This window comes from Ranitomeya imitator, chromosome 3 (assembly GCF_032444005.1).
Source record: "Ranitomeya imitator isolate aRanImi1 chromosome 3, aRanImi1.pri, whole genome shotgun sequence".
Taxonomy (NCBI): Eukaryota; Metazoa; Chordata; class Amphibia; order Anura; family Dendrobatidae; genus Ranitomeya; species Ranitomeya imitator.
This window is the reverse complement of record NC_091284.1, coordinates 687,729,809-687,749,548: the sequence shown is the minus strand read 5'-3', so window position 1 is coordinate 687,749,548 and position 19,740 is coordinate 687,729,809. Positions and strand designations below refer to the sequence as shown.

The 19,740-nt window shown below is 43.0% G+C and overlaps 1 protein-coding gene across 1 annotated transcript in view; it reads left to right on the top strand.

Moving 5' to 3' along the window:
- Window positions 1-18,643, top strand: part of LOC138670822 (retinol dehydrogenase 16-like) — a 68,421-nt gene extending 49,778 nt beyond the window's left edge. Inside the window, exons 3-5 of the mRNA XM_069758516.1 lie at window positions 91-349; window positions 15,875-16,038; window positions 17,730-18,643. Of these exons, the coding sequence (XP_069614617.1) occupies window positions 91-349; window positions 15,875-16,038; window positions 17,730-17,923 (617 nt within the window). The 3' untranslated portion in view covers window positions 17,924-18,643. The remainder of the gene's footprint in view (window positions 1-90; window positions 350-15,874; window positions 16,039-17,729) is intronic.
- The last annotated feature ends 1,097 nt before the right edge of the window (window positions 18,644-19,740 follow it).

Sequence of the window (19,740 nt, the reverse complement as noted above, 5' to 3'; positions counted from 1 at the left end):
TATTATGAAAAGTTACTTATTTATGCAAATAAGCAAGAAACTTAATTTTGCTTCCCAGCAATTTTCTTACATTATGCACATGTTTTACAGGACTCTGGGGTCTGATGAATAATGCTGGCATTGCCATCCCTGTTGCACCCAACGAATGGCTGACTAAAGATGATTTTACCAAAATTTTAAATGTGAATCTATTAGGACTTATTGATGTGACACTAAAAATGTTGCCCATGATTCGAAGAGCACAAGGTCGTGTTGTTAATATGGCAAGTGTTGCTGGAAGAATAAGTATCTGTGGTGGAGGTTATTGCCTATCGAAATATGGGGTAGAAGCCTTCTCAGACTGTCTCCGGTAAGCATTACTGAGCATCATTCATTACCTATATATTCATAATGGGGATTATTTAGCATTTTAATTTGTGTTCCCTAATAATTATTCCATCTATTGTACCACCCCACATCCCAAAAAGTTGGGACACTGTGTAAAATGTAAAGTAAACAAAGATAGAATAATTTAGAAATCTCTTTTAGATATTTAATTAATGTCAGAACAGAGAACACAGATCAGAAGTTGAAAGACATTTTTTACATTTAATTTGAAAAAAATGAACTCATTTATAAATTGATGGCAGCAACACATCTCAAAAAAGTTGAGACAGGGATTATAGAAGACTGGAAATGTGATGGAACTAATGTAAAACAGCTAAAGGGTCAATTGTATAAAAAGAGCATGTTGGAGAGGCAGAGTCTCTCAGAAGTAAAGATGATCAGAAGATTATCAATCTGTGAACAACTGAGTCTTAAGATTGTAGAACAATTTCAGAAAAATGTTCCTCCCTAAAATTGAAAAAACTGAATATCCCACTATCTACAGTACATAATATCATCAAACGATTCAAAGATTCTAGAGAAACCCATGGGACAAAGGACAAGCCCAACAGTCAATATTGGATGCTTGTTGTTAGGATTGGTGGATTGTGCTAATAAATAACTAATAAAGTGCAATCGCAACTCGGGGTCAATGGTGCAGATATGGAAAACTGCTGCTAGTAAACAATGACGGAACACAAGGCTAGCAATTGCCTGTACACACTGGGTTAACGTCACTCCATGTGAACAGGACATTGAGTTGCAACCTCTGATACTCCACAGAGACAAACAGTACAGAAACAAATAAGCTGCTCTGCAAATGAGCTGTGTCACTTGCACACAGAAACTAAAGAGAAGCTCTGCAACAGAGCTGTGTCACTCCCACACAGAAAAGAAAGAGAAGCTCTGCAACTTAGCTGTGTCACTTGCACACAGCAATGGAATAGATGCATTGCAACCGAGCTGTGTCACTCCCACACAGAAACGGAACAGATGCTCTGAACTTAATACCCTGACTATGGTTGTGCTTGCTCTGGAACTCTGCTGTGCTAACCGCAAACATGTAGGAACCAGATGCTAAGCCAGTGGCTAATTGCCCCCACTGACGCTAGCTGCCTGCCTACGTGTACAGTCCCAAAGCTTAGACAGACTCATACCACTTGCAGACAGAGTGGTAGAGACTCTCTCACATAGCCATGCATAAAATGATACTAGCTCACCGGCGTGCACCTCAGGGAGCATTTTAAACATTAGGCTCCACCCCAAACACTCACATCCAGCCAGTCGTGACATCGCCTGCAGGCCAATCCAGAGTTGCCACATCATGGACATGCTCAGTAAGGTGATTTCTGGACTTAGACTCCAGAGTGCTGGACTGCACCTGAATATTACTGGTTACTAAAGGCTTGGCTGGAGAGTCACCAGTAGCCAGACGAACAGCACGAGCCTGAGCAAGATGCTGGAACCAACGTCTATGATCAGCAGCACCCGCAGTGGCTGAAGCTGAATGGGAGACCACAGAGGCAGATAAGGCTTGTGATTTATCTCATGCAGCAGGAGAATCCCGATGCCTAGCACTTGTAACCTACGGGCACTCATACGGTCATGCATAATAACTGCATGGACTCAGAGATCCTTCCAGAAATCATTGTCCCTGAACCACAGTTTGTCTTGCAATCCATAAATGCAAGTCAAAGCTCTTTAACGCAAAGAAGATGCCCTGTATCCACACAATTTAGAAACACTACCGTCTTTTTTAAATGGACTGAGGCAAAATGGAATACTGTTCTGTGGTCAACTTAATCAAAATTTGAAATTCTTTATGGAAACCGCAGATACTGTGTCCTGTAAATTCAAGAGGAGAAGGACCATTCAGCTTGTTGTAAACACACAGTTAAAATCCTGCATCTCTGATAGTATGGAGTTGCATTAATGCCTATGTCATGTGCAGCTTACACACCTTTGAAGGAACTATCAATTCTGAGTATTATCTAGAGGATTTAGAACAATATTCTCTTCAATCCAGACTATGTCTATTTCAAGAATGGCCTTACATATTTCAGCAAGACAAGGCTAAACCACCTACTGCATCCATCACAACCGCATGGCTTCACAGAAGAAGTGTTTGGGAGATGAACTGGCTGCCTGCAGTCCAGAGTGCCTTTCACCAATAGAAAACATTTGGCGCAATATGAAACCAAAAATCCTGTAATGGAGGTCCAGAGCTGCTGACTAACAAGAATCCTACATCAGACAAGAAACGAGAAACATTCCTCTCCGAAAACTCCAGCAATTGGTCACAGCCCAGATGTTTAATGACTGTTGTAAAAAAAATAGGGGATGCTACATAATGGCTATGTTCTAATTTTTTGAGATGTCTTGTTGCCATCAATTTCTAAATACGTTAATTTTTTTCAAATGTAAACTAACCTTATGATCTGTGTTCTATGTTCTGCTGTGGAAAAAATATAACTGCAAGAGATTTCCAAATTATTGCATTCACATGTAAAGCGCCATGGAATAAATGGCGCTATAATAATAAATAATAATAATAATAATAATTCTTGTTTTTTATTTACATTTTACACAGCGTCACAAATTGTTTGGAATTGGGATTGCATTATAAACCCTTAATGACTGCCATAACGCTTTTAACGATGGCAATTAAGGGTATTTATGCCTCAGCGCTGCTTTTTAACGGCGTTGAGAAATAAGTGTATAGCGCCCCCCAGAGTCGGAATTTCTCCAGAGTGTCAGCTACTGGGGGTAGCTGAGACCCCAGAGAACATGATTCGGGTCGGTGTTTACCGACCCCAGTGTTGTGATCGACATTATTAATGGAATAATGGTGACCGCAAAAAGAAAGTCAGATTTCCATTCAATTTCTCTCTCCTCTGATGTGATTGCACATCAGATGAGAGAGAAATGGGGTCCACTGATTCCCCCGGGTACCTCCAATGTCCCTGCATCCCCCTGTCAAGTCCCCTGGGCCGCTGGCATCTTCTTCCAGGAAGAAAAATGGCGGGCTCATGCGCAGTGCGCCTGCCGAGATCTGCCGGCCGGCACCCGGCAACAATAGGAAACTTTTCCTATTGATTCATTTTGATCAATGTGATAGACCCTATATATTTTATTCCATTTTTCATTAGGGTTAGAGATGGGCTAAAGTGAGATGGGCTAAAGTGAGTTGGGCTAAAGTGAGTTGGGCTAAAGTTAGGGTTAGGGTTGGGCTAAAGCTAGGGTTAGGGTTGGGCTAAAGCTAGGGATAGGGTTGGGCTAGGCTTAGGGTTGGGCTAGGCTTAGGGCTAGGGTTAGGGTTGGGCTAAAGTTAGGGTTGGGCTAAAGTTAGGGCTGGGCTAGGGTTAGGGTTGTGGTTATGGTTGGGATTATGGTTAGGGTTGGGATTAAGGTTAGGGGTGTGTTAGGATTAGGGTTGTGGTTAGGGTTGTGATTTGGATTTGGGGTGTGTTGCGGTTAGCTTTAAGTTAGAATTGGGGGGTTCCACTATTTAGGTAAATCAGGGTGTCTCTAAACATGACATAGCGCCACCATTGATTCCAGCCAATTTTGCGTTCAAAAAGTCAAACGGTGCTCCCTCCGTTCTAAGCCCTGCCATGCACCAAAACAGTGGCTTTCCTGTTATGATCTGGTAGTTTAGGAGCAACATGGGACAAGCTCTGAAGGAAGTGGTATCTGTACTGACCGCAGTCCCTAAGCTCAACACAACACTAGAAGTAGCCGTGGGATGCTCCTAACACTCCCTAGGCACCTCGTCACAGCCTGAGAACTAACTACCCCTAAAGATAGAAACAGGAAAACTATCTTGCCTCAGAGAAAATCCCCAAAGGATAGATAGCCCCCCACAAATAATGACTGTGAGTGGAGAGGGAAAAGACATACACAGAATGAAACCAGGATGAGCACAGGAGGCCAGTCTAGCTTGATAGATAGGACAGGATGGAATACTGTGCGGTCAGTATAAAACACTACAAAAAATCCACGCAGAGTTTACAAAAATCTCCACACCTGACTAAAGGTGTGGAGGGTAAATCTGCTTCCCAGAGCTTCCAGCATAACTGAATTAATTCATACTGACAAGCTGGACAAACATAGAAAGCACAGAACGGATAAGTCCACAACCTGTGGACAGAAAAGAGCAAGCAAGGACTTAGCTTTGCAGAACTAGTCAGGATAACAGGGAAATCCAAAGAGATGTGAATCCAACCAGGAACCATTGACCAGTGGCACCAGCTGAAGGAAAGAGCCAGGCTAAAAAGCCGAGCAGAATAGACAATCAGTGGAAGCAGCTGCAGACAGCTAAATCCAAGGAGCAGCCATACCACTTAAAACCACCGGAGGGAGCCCAAGAGCAGAACTCACAAAAGTGCCACTTACAACCACCGGAGGGAGCCCAAGAGTGGAATTCACAACACTTTCCCAACATACGGGGTATCGGCATACTCAGGAGAAATTGCACAACAAATTTTGTGGTCAATTTTCTACTGATACGCTTGTGAAAATAAAAAAGTTTGGATCCAAAGTAATTTTTTTGTGAAAAAAGTAAAATGTTCATTTTTTCCTTCCACATTGCTTTAGTTTTCGTTAAGCACCTGAAGGGTTAATAAACTTCTTGAATGTGGTTTTTCACACCTTGAGCGGTGCAATTTTTATAATGGTGTCACTTTTGTTTATTTTCCATTATATTCACTACCCTAACTCACTTCAAATGTGAGATGGTCCCTTAAAAAAATGGTTTTGTAAATTTTGATGGAAAAATGAGAAATCGCTGGTCAACTTTTAACCCTTATAACGGCCTAACAAAAACAATTATGTTTTCAAAATTGTGCCGATGTAAAGTAGGTATGTGGGAAATGTTATTTATTAATTATTTTGTGTGACATCTCTCTCTGATTTAAGGGCATAAAAATTAAAAGTTTGAAAATTGCTAAATTTTCAAAATTTTTGCCAAATTTCCATTTTTTTCATAAATAAACAACAAGTTATATCGAAGAAATTTTACCACTAATGGGAAGTAAAATATGCCCTGAAAAAAACATTCTCAGAATCAGTGGGATCCGTTGAAGTGTTCCAGAGCTATAATCTCTTAAAGTGACAGTGGTCAGAATTGTAAAAATTGGCCTGGTCATTAAGTACTGTACCAAATTGGCTGTCACTAAAGGGTTAAAAGGAAACCTATCAGGAGAATAATTTATGCCTTGTATATTGTACTCATAAACACTGCCATGTTTCAGAGAGCACATATTTTGGAAAGCTATCCAGGGACTATGTCCAAGAATCCATGTGCCACTCCCTTAGACTAACAGATCACTCCTTTTACACACACATAGGGAGAGTCAGTGTAAGGGAGAAGAGCGGGAAGTGTTATGATCCGGTGACCTTGGAGCAGCATGAAAACTTTCACTGGAGTAGGTGGTAACTGTACTGACCGCAAATCCTGATCTAAACACCGCAACTAGAAGTAGCCGTGGGGTGTGCCTAACAAACCCTAGACACCTCGTCACAGCCGGAGGACTAAATACCCCTAAAGATGGAAATAGGAATTCTACCTTGCCTCAGAGCAGAACCCCAAAGGATAGGCAGCCCCCCACAAATATTGGCTGTGAGTAGGAGAGGAAAGACACACACAGGCAGAAAACAGGATTTAGCACAAGAGGCCACTCTAGCTAAAATAGGAAAGGATAGGACAGAGTACTGTGTGGTCAGTAGGGTTGAGCGAAACGGGTCGAAATATTTCAAAAGTCGCCGACTTTTGGCAAGGTCGGGTTTCATGAAGCCCGACCCGACCCCTGTGTGGGGTCGGCCATGAAGTCGGCGATCTTTTGAATCTGGAATCGGAATTCCGATACCGATTCCCGATATGTTTAAGATATCGGTAATTGGTATCGGAATTCAGATTTAAGTGTAAAATAAAGAATTAAAATAAAAAATATCGCAATACTTACCCTCTGACGCGCCCTGGTACTAACCGGCAGCCTTTCTTCCTTAGAATCAGCCTTCCAAGACCTTGCGGTGACGTCGCGGCTTCTGATTGGTCGCGCGGCGGTCACATGGGCGGCCGCGCGACCAATCACAAGCCGCGACGTCACCGAAAGGTCTTGGAAGGCTGATTCTAAGGAAGAAAGGCTGCCGGTTAGTACCAGGGCGCGTCAGAGGGTAAGTATTGCGATATTTTTTATTTTAATTCTTTATTTTACACTAAAATATGGATCGCAGGGCCTGAAGGAGAGTTTCCGCTCCTTCAGACCCTGTGAACCATGGAAACCCAATGCACTGCATTGGGTTTCGCGTTTCGGCCGACCCCGACCCCGACTTTTTTATAGGATCGGCCGATTTCACTCGACCCGACTTTTGAAAAAGTCGGGTTTCGTGAAACCCGACCCGATCCTATAAAAGCAAAGGTCGCTCAACCCTAGTGGTCAGTATTAACACCCTTCCAAAAATATCCACAGCAGATTATACAAAAATTCCTCCATCTAACTAAAGATGTGGAACGTATATCTGCAACTCCAGAGAATCACTCTGCAACTCAGAGCAGGAATACAATCAAAAAAACAAGCACACAGCATGTGTGCCATAGAAAAACAAACAGACACTTATCTTTGCTGAATTGGCAGCTAAGCGGGAGAAACAAGACAGAGGTCCAACACCTCCCAAGAACCATTGACAACTGGAAAGGACTAATGAGTCCTGCAAACCTAAATACCCCAGTCAGAATTGCAATCAGCAGATACACCTGTCAAGGACTGCAGCCCAGGGACAACTGCATTACCACCTACAACCACCAGAGGGAGCCCAAAAGCAGAATTCACAACAGTACCCCCCCCTTGAGGAGGGGTCACCGAACCCTCACCAGAGCCCCCAGGCCGATCAGGATGAGACAGATGAAAGGCACGAACCAAATCAGTGGCATGGACATCAGAGGCAAAGACCCAAGAATTATCCTCCTGGCCATAACCCTTCCATTTGAAAAGGTACTGAAGCCTCCGCCTCGAAAAACGGTAATCCAAAATCTTCTCAACAACATATTCTAACTCCCCATCAACCAACACAGGGGCCGGAGGATCAACAGAGGGAACAACGGGCTCCACATATTTCCGCAATAAAGATCTATGGAAGACATTATGGATAGCAAAAGAGGCCGGAAGCGCCAGTCGAAAAGACACCGCATTAATAATCTCAGAAATCCTATAAGGACCAATAAACCAAGGCTTAAACTTAGGAGAAGAAACCTTCATAGGAACATGACGGGAAGACAACCAGACCAGATCCCCAACCCGAAGCCGGGAACCAACACACCGACGACGGTTAGCAAAACGTTAGCAAAATAAAAACGATTTCAACATAAAAATTAATTTTTATCAATTCAAAGTGAAAAGTCCACCACATGAGCCCAAATCTGCTGCAACCTGTCAACCACAGAATCCACACCAGGACAGTCAGAAAGCTCAACCTGCCCAGAAGAAAAATGAGGATGAAAACCAAAATTACAAAAGAAAGGCGAAACCAAAGTAGCCGAACTAGCCCGATTATTAAGGGCAAACTCGGCCAATGGCAAGAAAGCCACCCAATCATCCTGATCAGCAGACACAAAGCATCTCAAATAAGTCTCCAAAGTCTGATTAGTTCGCTCGGTCTGACCATTTGTCTGAGGATGAAACGCAGAAGAAAAAGAAAAATCAATGGCCAGCCTAGCACAAAAGGCCCGCCAAAACCTAGAAACAAACTGGGAACCTCTGTCGGACACAATATTCTCCGGAATACCATGCAAACGGACCACATGCTGAAAAAATAACGGAACCAAATCCGAAGAGGAAGGCAATTTAGGCAAAGGCACCAAATGAACCATCTTAGAGAACCGGTCACAAACAACCCAGATAACCGACATCCTATGGGAAACCGGAAGATCAGAAATAAAATCCATAGAAATATGCGTCCAGGGCCTCTCAGGGACCGGCAATGGCAAAAGCAACCCACTAGCACGGGAACAACAAGGCTTGGCCCGCGCACAAGTACCACAGGACTGCACAAAAGAACGCACATCACGCGACAAAGAAGGCCACCAAAAGGACCTACCAACCAAGTCTCTGGTACCAAAAATGCCAGGATGACCAGCCAACATGGAACAGTGAACCTCAGAAATTACTCTACTAGTCCATCTGTCAGGAACAAACAGTTTCCCCACAGGACAGCGGTCAGGTTTGTCAGCCTGAAATTCCTGAAGAACCCGTCGTAAATCAGGGAAAATGGCAGAAAGGACCACCCCTTCTTTCAGAATACCGACCGGTTCTAAGACCTCAGGAGAATCAGGCAAAAAACTCCTAGAGAGGGCATCAGCCTTAATGTTCTTAGAACCCAGAAGGTACGAGACCACAAAATCAAAACGGGAAAAAAACAAGGACCATCGAGCCTGTCTATGATTCAGCCATTTGGCAGACTCGAGGTAAATCAAATTCTTATGATCGGTCAAGACCACAATACGGTGCTTAGCTCCCTCAAGCCAATGTCGCCACTCCTCAAACGCCCACTTGATAGCCAACAACTCCCGATTGCCGACATCATAATTGCGTTTAGCAGGCGAAAACTTACGGGAAAAGAAGGCACACGGTTTCATTAAGGAACCAACAGGATCCCTCTGAGACAAAATGGCCCCTGCCCCAATCTCAGAAGCGTCAACCTCAACCTGAAACGGAAGAGAAACATCTGGTTGGCGCAACACCAGAGCAGAAGTAAATCGATGTTTAAGCTCCTGAAAGGCAGAGACAGCCGCAGAGGACCAATTCGCCACATCAGCGCCTTTTTTCGTCAAATCGGTCAAGGGTTTAACCACGCTGGAAAAATTAGCAATGAAACGGCGATAAAAATTTGCAAAACCCAAAAATTTCTGAAGGCTCTTCACGGATGTGGGCTGAATCCAATCATGAATGGCCTGGACCTTAACCGGATCCATCTCTATAGACGAGGGAGAAAAAATGAAGCCCAAAAAAGAAACCTTCTGCACCCCGTAGAGACAATTAGACCCTTTCACAAACAGGGCATTGTCACGAAGGATCTGATATACCATCCTGACTTATCAATATAAGTCCGGAAGATATCATGCACGAAGGACTGAAAAACAGATGGAGCATTAGTGAGCCCGAATGGCATCACAAGGTATTCAAAATGGTCTTCGGGTCTGTTAAACGCAGTTTTCCATTCATCACCCTGCTTAATACGAACAAGATTATATGCCCCCGAAGGTCAATCTTCGTAAACCAACTAGCTCCCTTAATCCTAGCAAACAAATCGGTAAGCAAAGGTAAAGGGTATTGAAACTTGACCGTGATTTTATTCAAGAGGCAATAATCAATACAGGGTCTCAAGGAGCCATCTTTTTTAGCAACAAAAAAGAATCCCGCTCCCAACGGTGAAGAAGATGGCCGAATATGCCCTTTCTCCAAAGACTCCTTAATATAGCTCCGCATGGCGGTATGTTCAGGCACATGAACAGACAGGTTGAAAAGTCGACCCTTAGGAAACTTACAGCCTGGAATCAAGTCAATAGCACAATCGCAGTGCCTGTGCGGTGGAAGGAAACTGGACTTGGGCTCATCGAATACATCCTGAAAATCAGACAAAAACTCTGGAATTTCAGAAGAGGAAGAAGAGGAGATTGACATCAAAGGAACATCATTATGAACTCCCTGACAACCCCAACTAGTCACAGACATGGACTTCCAATCCAACACAGGATTATGTACCTGCAACCACGGAAAACCCAGCACGATAGCATCATGCAAATTATGCAACACCAGAAATCGACAATCTTCCTGATGGGCTGGTGCCATGCGCATGGTCACCTGTGTCCAAAACTGGGGCTTATTTTTAGCCAAGGGTGTAGCATCAATGCCCCTTAAAGGAAAAGGGTTCTGCAAAGGCTACAAGGGAAAACCACAACGCCTGGCAAACTCAAAGTCCATTAAGTTCAAGGCGGCGCCTGAATCCACAAACGCCATGACAGAAAATGATGACAATGAGCAGATCAAGGACACAGATAACAGAAATTTAGGTTGTACAGTACTGATGGTAAATGAACTAGCGATCCTCTTTGTCCGTTTAGGGCAGACTGAAATGACATGAGAAGCATCGCCACAATAGTAACACAACCTATTCTGACATCTGAATCCTTGTCGTTCCGTTCTAGACAGAATCCTATCACACTGCATTGGCTCAGGAATCTACTCTGAGGACAACGCCACAGTGTGCACAGTTCTGCGCTCCCGCAAGCGCCGGTCAATCTGAATGGCCAGAGACATAGAATCACTCAGACCGGAAGGCGTGGGAAACCCCACCATAACATCTTTAACAGATTCAGAAAGACCCTTTCTGAAAATTGCCGCCAAAGCATCATTATTCCATTTAGTCAACACAGACCATTTTCTGAATTTCTGACAATACAATTCTGCCGCCTCTTGACCCTGAGACAGGGCCAACAAGGTCTTCTCAGCTTGATCCACAGAATTAGGTTCATCATATAATAATCCTAAAGCCTGAAAAAAGGAGTCTACATTAAGCAAAGCCGGATTCCCAGATTCCAGGGTAAACGCCCAATCCTGCGGATCGCCACTCAGCAGGGAGATGACGATTTTAACCTGCTGAATGGAATCACCGGAGGATCGAGGTCTCAAAGCAAAAAACAGTTTACAGTTGTTTTTAAAACTCAAAAATGTGGACCTGTCACCAAAAAGCAAATCAGGAGTAGGAATCTTCGGTTCTAAAACAGGAGTCTGAACAATATAATCAGAAATACCCTGTACCCTAGCAGCAAACTAGTCTACATGAGAAGCTAATTCCTGAACATCCATGCTAGCACAAGACTCCTCAGCCACCCAGAGAAAAAGAGGGAAGAGAAGACAAAGCAGACTGCAGAAAAAATGGCTCAACACCTTTCTTCCCTTCTTCTGAGGTGCATTTAACTCATTAGAGGCCAGCTCTACTGTTTTGATCCGGTGACCTTGGAGCAGCATGAAAACTTTCACTGGAGTAGGTGGTAACTGTACTGACCGCAAATCCTGATCTAAACACCGCAACTAGAAGTAGCCGTGGGGTGTGCCTAACAAACCCTAGACACCTCGTCACAGCCGGAGGACTAAATACCCCTAAAGATGGAAATATGAATTCTACCTTGCCTTAGAGCAGAACCCCAAAGGATAGGCAGCCCCCCACAAATATTGGCTGTGAGTAGGAGAGGAAAGACACACACAGGCAGAAAACAGGATTTAGCACAAGAGGCCACTCTAGCTAAAATAGGAAAGGATAGGACAGAGTACTGTGCGGTCAGTATTAAAACCCTTCCAAAAATATCCAGAGCAGATTATACAAAAATTCCTCCATCTAACTAAAGACGTGGAACGTATATCTGCAACTCCAGAGAATCCTACACTCAGAGCAGGAACACAATCAAAAAAACAAGCACACAGCATGTGTGCTATAGAAAAAGAAACAGACACTTATCTTTGCTGAATTGGCAGCTAAGCAGGAGAAGCAAGACAGAGGTCCAACACCTCCCAAGAACCATTGACAACTGGAAAGGACTAATGAGTCCTGCAAACCTAAATACCCCAGTCAGAATTGCAATCAGCAGATACACCTGTCCAGGACTTCAGCCCAGGGACAACTGAATTACCACCTACAACCACCGGAGAGAGCCCAAAAGCAGAATTCACAACAGGGAAGAAACTGCCAGACACTGTCCATGTTGCCGTCCGTGTTTTGCAAAGTATAAAACATACATGGCTGCAATAACGCAATCAGCGTCTAATTTACGCTGCCTATGGTTGTCTTAGGAGCGGCTGACAACATACAGTATATATTCTAGTTTGTATTTAATTTAGTGAATTCACACACAGTATGGTAAAGCGGTTGGTCACACACTATAACCTGCCCCATCTGCCGACAAACATATTTGTAATTTTATTTTATTTCATCTCCTACTTGTAAGCTGGTGCCTTTTTCCAAACAGTGTTATACTCTACACTGTTTTCTGTAATGTAATTGTTGGACAACCCCTTTAACATGTTTTCATTTTTGTATTGGTGTTTTTGTGATTTGTTTAAATTACTGAAAAAAGTATGGGAAGAAAGTGTTAGGGCTGGTGGAACGCACCGAATAAATAGAGAGAGATGTTATTTGGTGCTTTCGCAGCTCGGGTGTTATGAACTGGTAATTCAGAACTACAATGGACCTAGTGGTTAAGAGCACACAAAGTGACCTGATAGTTACTATTAACATAGGACGAGCTCTGAGACGTGGGAACTCTGCTGACCGCAATCCCTAATCCTATCATACCACACTAGAGGTAGCCGTGGAGCGCTCCTGACCAGACCTAGGCGCCTCGGGCACAGCCTGAGAAACTAGCTAGCCCTGAAGATAGAAAAATAAGCCTACCTTGCCTCAGAGAAATTCCCCAAAGGAAAAGGCAGCCCCCACATATAATGACTGTGAGTAAAGATGAAAATACAAACACAGAGATGAAATAGATTTTAGCAAAGTGAGGCCCGACTTACTGAATAGACCGAGGATAGGAAAGATAGCTTTGCGGTCAGCACAAAAACCTACAAACAACCACGCAGAGGGCGCAAAAAGACCCTCCGCACCGACTAACGGTACGGAGGTGCTCCCTCTGCGTCTCAGAGCTTCCAGCAAGCAAGAAAAACCAATATAGCAAGCTGGACAGGAAAAATAGCAAACAAAAGTAACACCAGCAAAACTTAGCTTATGCAGGGCAGACAGGCCACAAGAACGATCCAGGAGAGAGCAAGACCAATACTGGAACATTGACTGGAGGCCAGGAACAAAGAACTAGGTGGAGTTAAATAGAGCAGCACCTAACGACTTAACCTCGTCACCTGAGGAAGGAAACTCAGAAGCCGCAGCCCCACTCACATCCACCAAAGGAAGCTCAAGGACAGAACCAGCCGAAGTACCACTCATGACCACAGGAGGGAGCTTGACCACAGAATTCACAACACCCGGGGTCCACCATGCAGGAGAGAACCTGCTGCTTGCAAATGGCGGCCCTATATGGCATTAGAAGTGAACTTTGTTACTTCACAGAGTCGCCTAAAGAAAGCACTGTGTCCTGTTAACCTCACAGGAGTACACAGCGACTGCCGAGCAGATAGCAGTTTTGTGGTTACGCATTCATACAATCTCCTCAACGGAGAAGCCGGTATTCTAGGACTTATTTCAGCTGGAGCCCTGAATTCACACACACAATCTCCTCACCGAAGGTGCCGGTATTCTAGGGGCTTATTTTAGCCAGGTCCCTGAACACATACAATCGTAACCACACTGGCGCAAAGTACATGACTTAGATTTGATACTAGCGCATGGCCGTGCGGCCATGCGAACCTTTTATAGCTGCAGCAAGTACAGGACCTTCCTAGAAGGACCAATGAGAGGCTGCACACAGAACCTGAGCACCTTCAGGACCTTCCTGGAGAACCAATGGGTTTTGCTGCAGTATCTAAGCATGTAACCCTCGACCTCCAATGAGAGATCTTACCCTGGGCATGCTCAGAAGGGAAAAAGCAGGACTTAGTCCCAAAAGCGTCTGCTCGCCGCTGCCCAGCACTGGGTTCAATGTCAGACTGAGCGAGACGCTGGGACCGACGTCTCCGCTGAGCAGACTCCACTGCGGCAGGAGAAGAATGGGAGACTGCAGTGGAGATGGCCCGAGATTCCCCCTGTGCAGAGGCGGGAACTCGACCCCTAACAGAAAGTATTACATTACATGTAATAATTTCTTAGAGAAAAATTCTTCATCCTTCTAATATTCTTTACACACAAAATTCCTCACCATTTTCAATACAAGCAGTCAAAAAAAATCTTGCTTACATTCAAAAGCCAAAAACCAATACAATACAAGATCATCTCTTAATTCCCAATACAGACCTTAGAAGAGGACTTGAGCTGAGTTACCTAAATGGGAATGGGCCGCCTATTTGATGGGTCTCCCTCTATAGTAGATATTGGAGAGAATGGAGAGAAAATGATCGCTTACATTGAGTTTCATACATTTTTTTCCCTCTTTGTGTTTAAAAAAAAACAAAACATTGTGCGTTCCCCCAATCTGACTATCTGCTGTGTCAGGCTGGCTGAAAGTATACTTCTGGCATGAAGCCTCTTAGCACTATGATGTGAAGGCACCATTATGCAACTTTACATCAAAGTTTACGAAATACATGCAAAATTCATATTTGTGGGCAAAAGTCTAATCTAGCAGAGTTCAATTTGTGCAACATTTTTATATATACCTTACATTTCTGTCTACATGCAAATATCTTAAACAGAACAGGGTGGATAAAAATTCTGAGTTCAAACCCAAAATGTAAAAAGAAAAATTAGTTATAAAGTCCAGGCATTACACATGTGCATGTATTCCCAAGTCCTATATATTTCTTAAAAACAATAGAACCTGAAGATTGAAGATGTCCTGACATGCAGCTGGCAGCAGTACCCACCTTCTCATAACTGTGAGACAAATATGATTTTGAAAAAAATTCCTTCAATCTTACATATCAGAGCAGAGGTTTATACACAAAACATTGTAACATAATAGGTCAAGGTGTTCAAAGTCTATGTAGCCTATTTTACAAGCAGGAGTGTCACTAAAATCCTATGGCTCTCATGGCAACATATTGACCTAACCCCCACCTCCCCATAACCACAAGTTTGTTGCTTGGATGTATAGGCCCCAGTAGCCCTGCTAAGGTTTCTAAAGATATACTTTGTGCTCCGTCTCCCTCCACACAGTTTTAGTGTCCCCTCTCTGCCTCCACACCGTAATAATGCCCTTTTTGTGCCTTGATGCAGAAGTCAAATCTACTCAACTTTTTGTCCATCACAAAATTCAGATAACAACTAGGTTTGTTTCTGCTTTTTTTTACATTGGGGTATTTGGGAAACGATCATTACGAATAGTAATCTGATTTTTCATCCATTAATGGATATGTTTTTTAAGCACTGGACTTGCCAAGAATATTAGAGATGTTCCGAGACACCAATATTAAAAATCGAATTATTGCAAACAGAATAATTACTGATACAAAATAAAAACCAATCTGTTATGGCTCTGTGTGTAACTTATTCATGTTTTATTTTAGCACCGGATACATTACAAAAGCATACAATTTATAATTAAACATGAAAGCAGTGCCCAAAAGAGCATTCAAAAGTTCACAAATTCTCATAATCTAGTACTGGTTTTTTATCATAAATCTGTAACACCGCATAGAATTACCCAATAAAAAGAGCAAACAAAAAATCTTTTGTAGTAGAAGTTTTGAAATATTCTTCAACTGCTAGTTTGAATTAAAAATATGTGTTTCTGTGTGTTCGGTTTCGCATTTGAAACAGAGAGGGGCAAATGTCCTGAATGTCCTGAGATTTGCAGTTTAAGTATGGAATAAGCTTTCCTGACACTTTATATATTCTTTACCTTTTACAGACGTGAAATCCGCAGATTTGGTGTAAAAGTCAGTATAATAGAGCCTGGTTACTTCAAAACATTACTAAGTGATCCAGAAAAACTTATAGGAACATTTCACTCTCTTTGGGAGAAGGCTCCGGAAGAAGTCCGTAGTGCCTATGGCCAGCAATTCTTTGAAAAATGTAAGTACTAATTTAAGTGAACATCATACCTAGAAATTATGAGAGTAAACAATTTACAATAGCTAAGTGTCAGGGTATTCTGCATTTGCAAGAAACAAAGTCATTAAAATAAGGGTGGACAAATTAAAAAAATTCAGCAGACTCAATATGTTTTGATCTAATGTACAGTATAAGGATAAGATATAACATGTGTGACCTCCCTACTTTTTCCTGGTGGTAATGTGAGGAAAACATAGTTTCTTTCTTGTTGGTCAACTTCTTATTTACCCCTTCATAATGAAATGAACATACATGCTTGGTAAGCTGATTGTTCATGATGATTTGATCCTCCCAAGACCTCCTTCTCTCCTCCATTCCTCACCCAATCGCCTCCAAGACGTCTCCTGAATATCCCCCATCCTCTGGAATTCTGTGCCTCAACACATCAACTTTTCCACCACATTCGGATCCTTCAGAAGGAGCCTGAAAACCCATCTCTTCAAGAAAGCCTAAAGCCTGCAATGACCATGCTGCCATCCCAACACCATCAGAGCTACTGGCGTACACAATGTTAAAGATATGTAAACTGTACGCATGCGGATGTATGCGGATAAAACGCTGCTTTCACAGACGCAAATGTGAAACCAGCCTGCTTTTCTGTATGAATTCTACTAATACATTTCAAAATCTTGTAGCAATCTTTTCTAGGAATGAGAACAACTCAACATTAATGCCTATGGCTATAACCGTAGGATGTGATAAAAACTCCAGTAAGTGTAATATGTAGGTTGCCAATACTTTTGTCCATATAGTGTATGCTGACAAGTGGCAAATTGATTGCAAAAATCAAGGCCTCTTTTACACTTGCATTTTTCAGCTTCCGTCACAATCCGTCGTTTTTTGCGAATGCAGGATCCTGCCAAAAAAATTGCAGGATCCAGCATTTTCCCATAGACTTGTATTAGCGACGGATTGTGATGGATGGCCATCCGTTTCATCCGTCGTGCACTGGATCCGTCATAAAATAACGGTCCGTCGTGCGGAGAAAACGTTCATAGGAACGTTTTTTGTGCACGTCGGAAAATCTGTCAGCGACACGTCCTGCGCTGCCAGTCGTCGGCTATAATGGAAGCCTATGGACGCAGGATCCGTCGCTGACAGTCGCACACAGGAATCCAGCGACGTATCACGTTTTTCCCATCTGAGCATGCCGGGAAGGATTTTCAAATCCGGGAAAAAGTTTGTTCTCTCTCTCTCTCGTCCCCGGACATACATTTCCCGACAATTTCTCCATTGAAACTATGGCAACATCACAAACGACACATCTGTCATTACACTGGATGCGTCACACACGTTTTTCCACTATTTTTGTGACATACGTCGACACGTCATTTTGCTGCACAACGACGTACAGCGGACGACGCAAGTCTGAAAGAAGCCTAAGACTGTAGACTTTTTACTAGCCTAATTTTTGTCTAGTAACGAAAAATATATATTTTTTTCCAAATGGAACAACGATTTAAAATTTGTTTTCTCTGTGTGATATGATTGTTTCTGTCTAGTTTTGCTTGATCAAATCACAAGATACAAGTTGAGATTAAAGAGATTTCCCACATATGAACATCATCTGTAAAGAGCAATATTTTTGATGAAGGTACATGGCTGCATTAGAGCAACTGACTCACTACTAAACTTACTGTTTGTTCACACAGATTGCAAGATATTCGAGAAAAGCCTGTCAAATACCAGTCCGAAGCTTCACCTGGTCACAGACTGTATGGAACATGCCCTGACTGCTGTCCACCCTCAGACCCGCTATTCTGCCGGCCTAGATGCCAAACTCTTTTTCTTACCGCTTTCATACTGCCCAAGTGCAGTAGCAGATTATGTCTTATCACAAAAATAAAGTTGGAGAATAGGTCAGAGTGGTATCTAATATCTAAGTAGATATATAGAGAGAGGTTGAGCAATATTGTAAAAAGATTCTCTTGTAGGTTACAATTTCACATTAGACAGTCTAAATGGGATCTTATGCAAGTCTAACACGGGAAAAAAAGGACAAATACTTTATTGTATACTAACATACCCTTCTTTGTAGCTCATGCTCCAGCGTTGTACTAAGCCAAAATACAACGCCCATAACAGTGAATAGTAAAATTATTGTTCCTTCATATGATTCCAATTTTATAGTTGGAAGAAAAATAATTTTGGCAAACTCCATCAGAGTCTGTATGCACAGAGCATTTAAAAAACAACACATTGAGAAATGGGTAAAATCGCAAACAAAGAAGAGAACTAAGAAGTAGTCTCAAGTTCATACAAGTTTAATAGAGAAAAAAGCTATTTATTTGAAGGGACACAGTGCCTGACATTCTCATCAGCAGTGCCTCCATTATTGGAGGTACTTATACCCATATCACTGTTTATTTGCATACATATTCTTTTTGCACTAGCTTTATTATTGATTTTTCTTCGTATATCTCTTATGTTTGCTTGTTTTGGTCTTGATTGTGATCTATTCTAATTCGGGGATATACCGTGTCCCTTAAAGTGAGGCTCTTACTGTTGTATTTTAATCCTTTTAGCATAAATATTGTTTTTATCTAATAAACATATATGAACTTGACATTATTTCATAGTTTGTTATACAAATTGCCTCTTCAGAGAAAAAGAGGACTTGAACTCTATAGCGCCACCTGTACTTCATAGTTCTCTTCTTTCTTTGAGATACCGTATATACTCGAGTATAAGCCGCCCCGAGTATAAGCCGACCCCCTAATTTTGCCACAAAAAAACTGGGAAAACCTATTGACTCGAGTATAAGCCTAGGGTGGAAATGCAGCATTTACCGGTGAATTTCAAAAATAAAAATAGATCATTATTTCCCCATAGCTGTGCCATATAGTGCTCTGCACCGTTCATTATTTCCCCATAGCTGTGCCATATAGTGCTCTGCACCGTTCATATTTCCCCATAGCTCTGCCATATAGTGCTCTGCACCGTTCATACTGCCCCCATATCTGTGCCCCATATATGCTCTGCACCGTTCATACTGCCCCATATATGCTCTGCACCGTTCATACTGCCCCCATAGATGCTCTGCACCGTTCATACTGCCCCCATATCTGTGCCCCATACAGTGCTCTGCACTGTTCATACTGCCCCCATAGATGCTCTGCACCGTTCATACTGCCCCCATAGATGCTCTGCACCGTTCATACTGCCCCCATAGATGCTCTGCACCGTTCATACTGCCCCCATAGATACTCCACATAAATCTGTGTCGCTGCTGCAATAAAAAAAAAAAAAGCCATACTCACCTCTCTTGATTGCAGCTCCCGGCGTCTCGTTCCGGCGTCCGGTCCCGGCGTCTCTCTGCGCTGACTGATCAGGCAGAGGGCGCCGCGCACACTATATGCATCATCGTGCCCTCTGACCTGAACTGTCAGAGCGGAGCGGAGCGACGCCGGGAAGATGGAGCGGCGCCCGGCAGCTGGAACGGGGACAGGTAAATATGACATACTTATCTGGTCCCGACATCCGGCTCCCTCTGCCTGTCCCACGGTCTTCTGTGCTGCAGCTTCTTTCTCTATCAGCGGTCACCGTTACCGCTGATTAGAGAAATGAATAGGCGGCTCCACCCCTATGGGAGGTGGAGCCGCCTATTCATTTTTCTAATGAGCGGTCCCACGTGACCGCTGAAGAGGGGAAGAACTGCAGCAC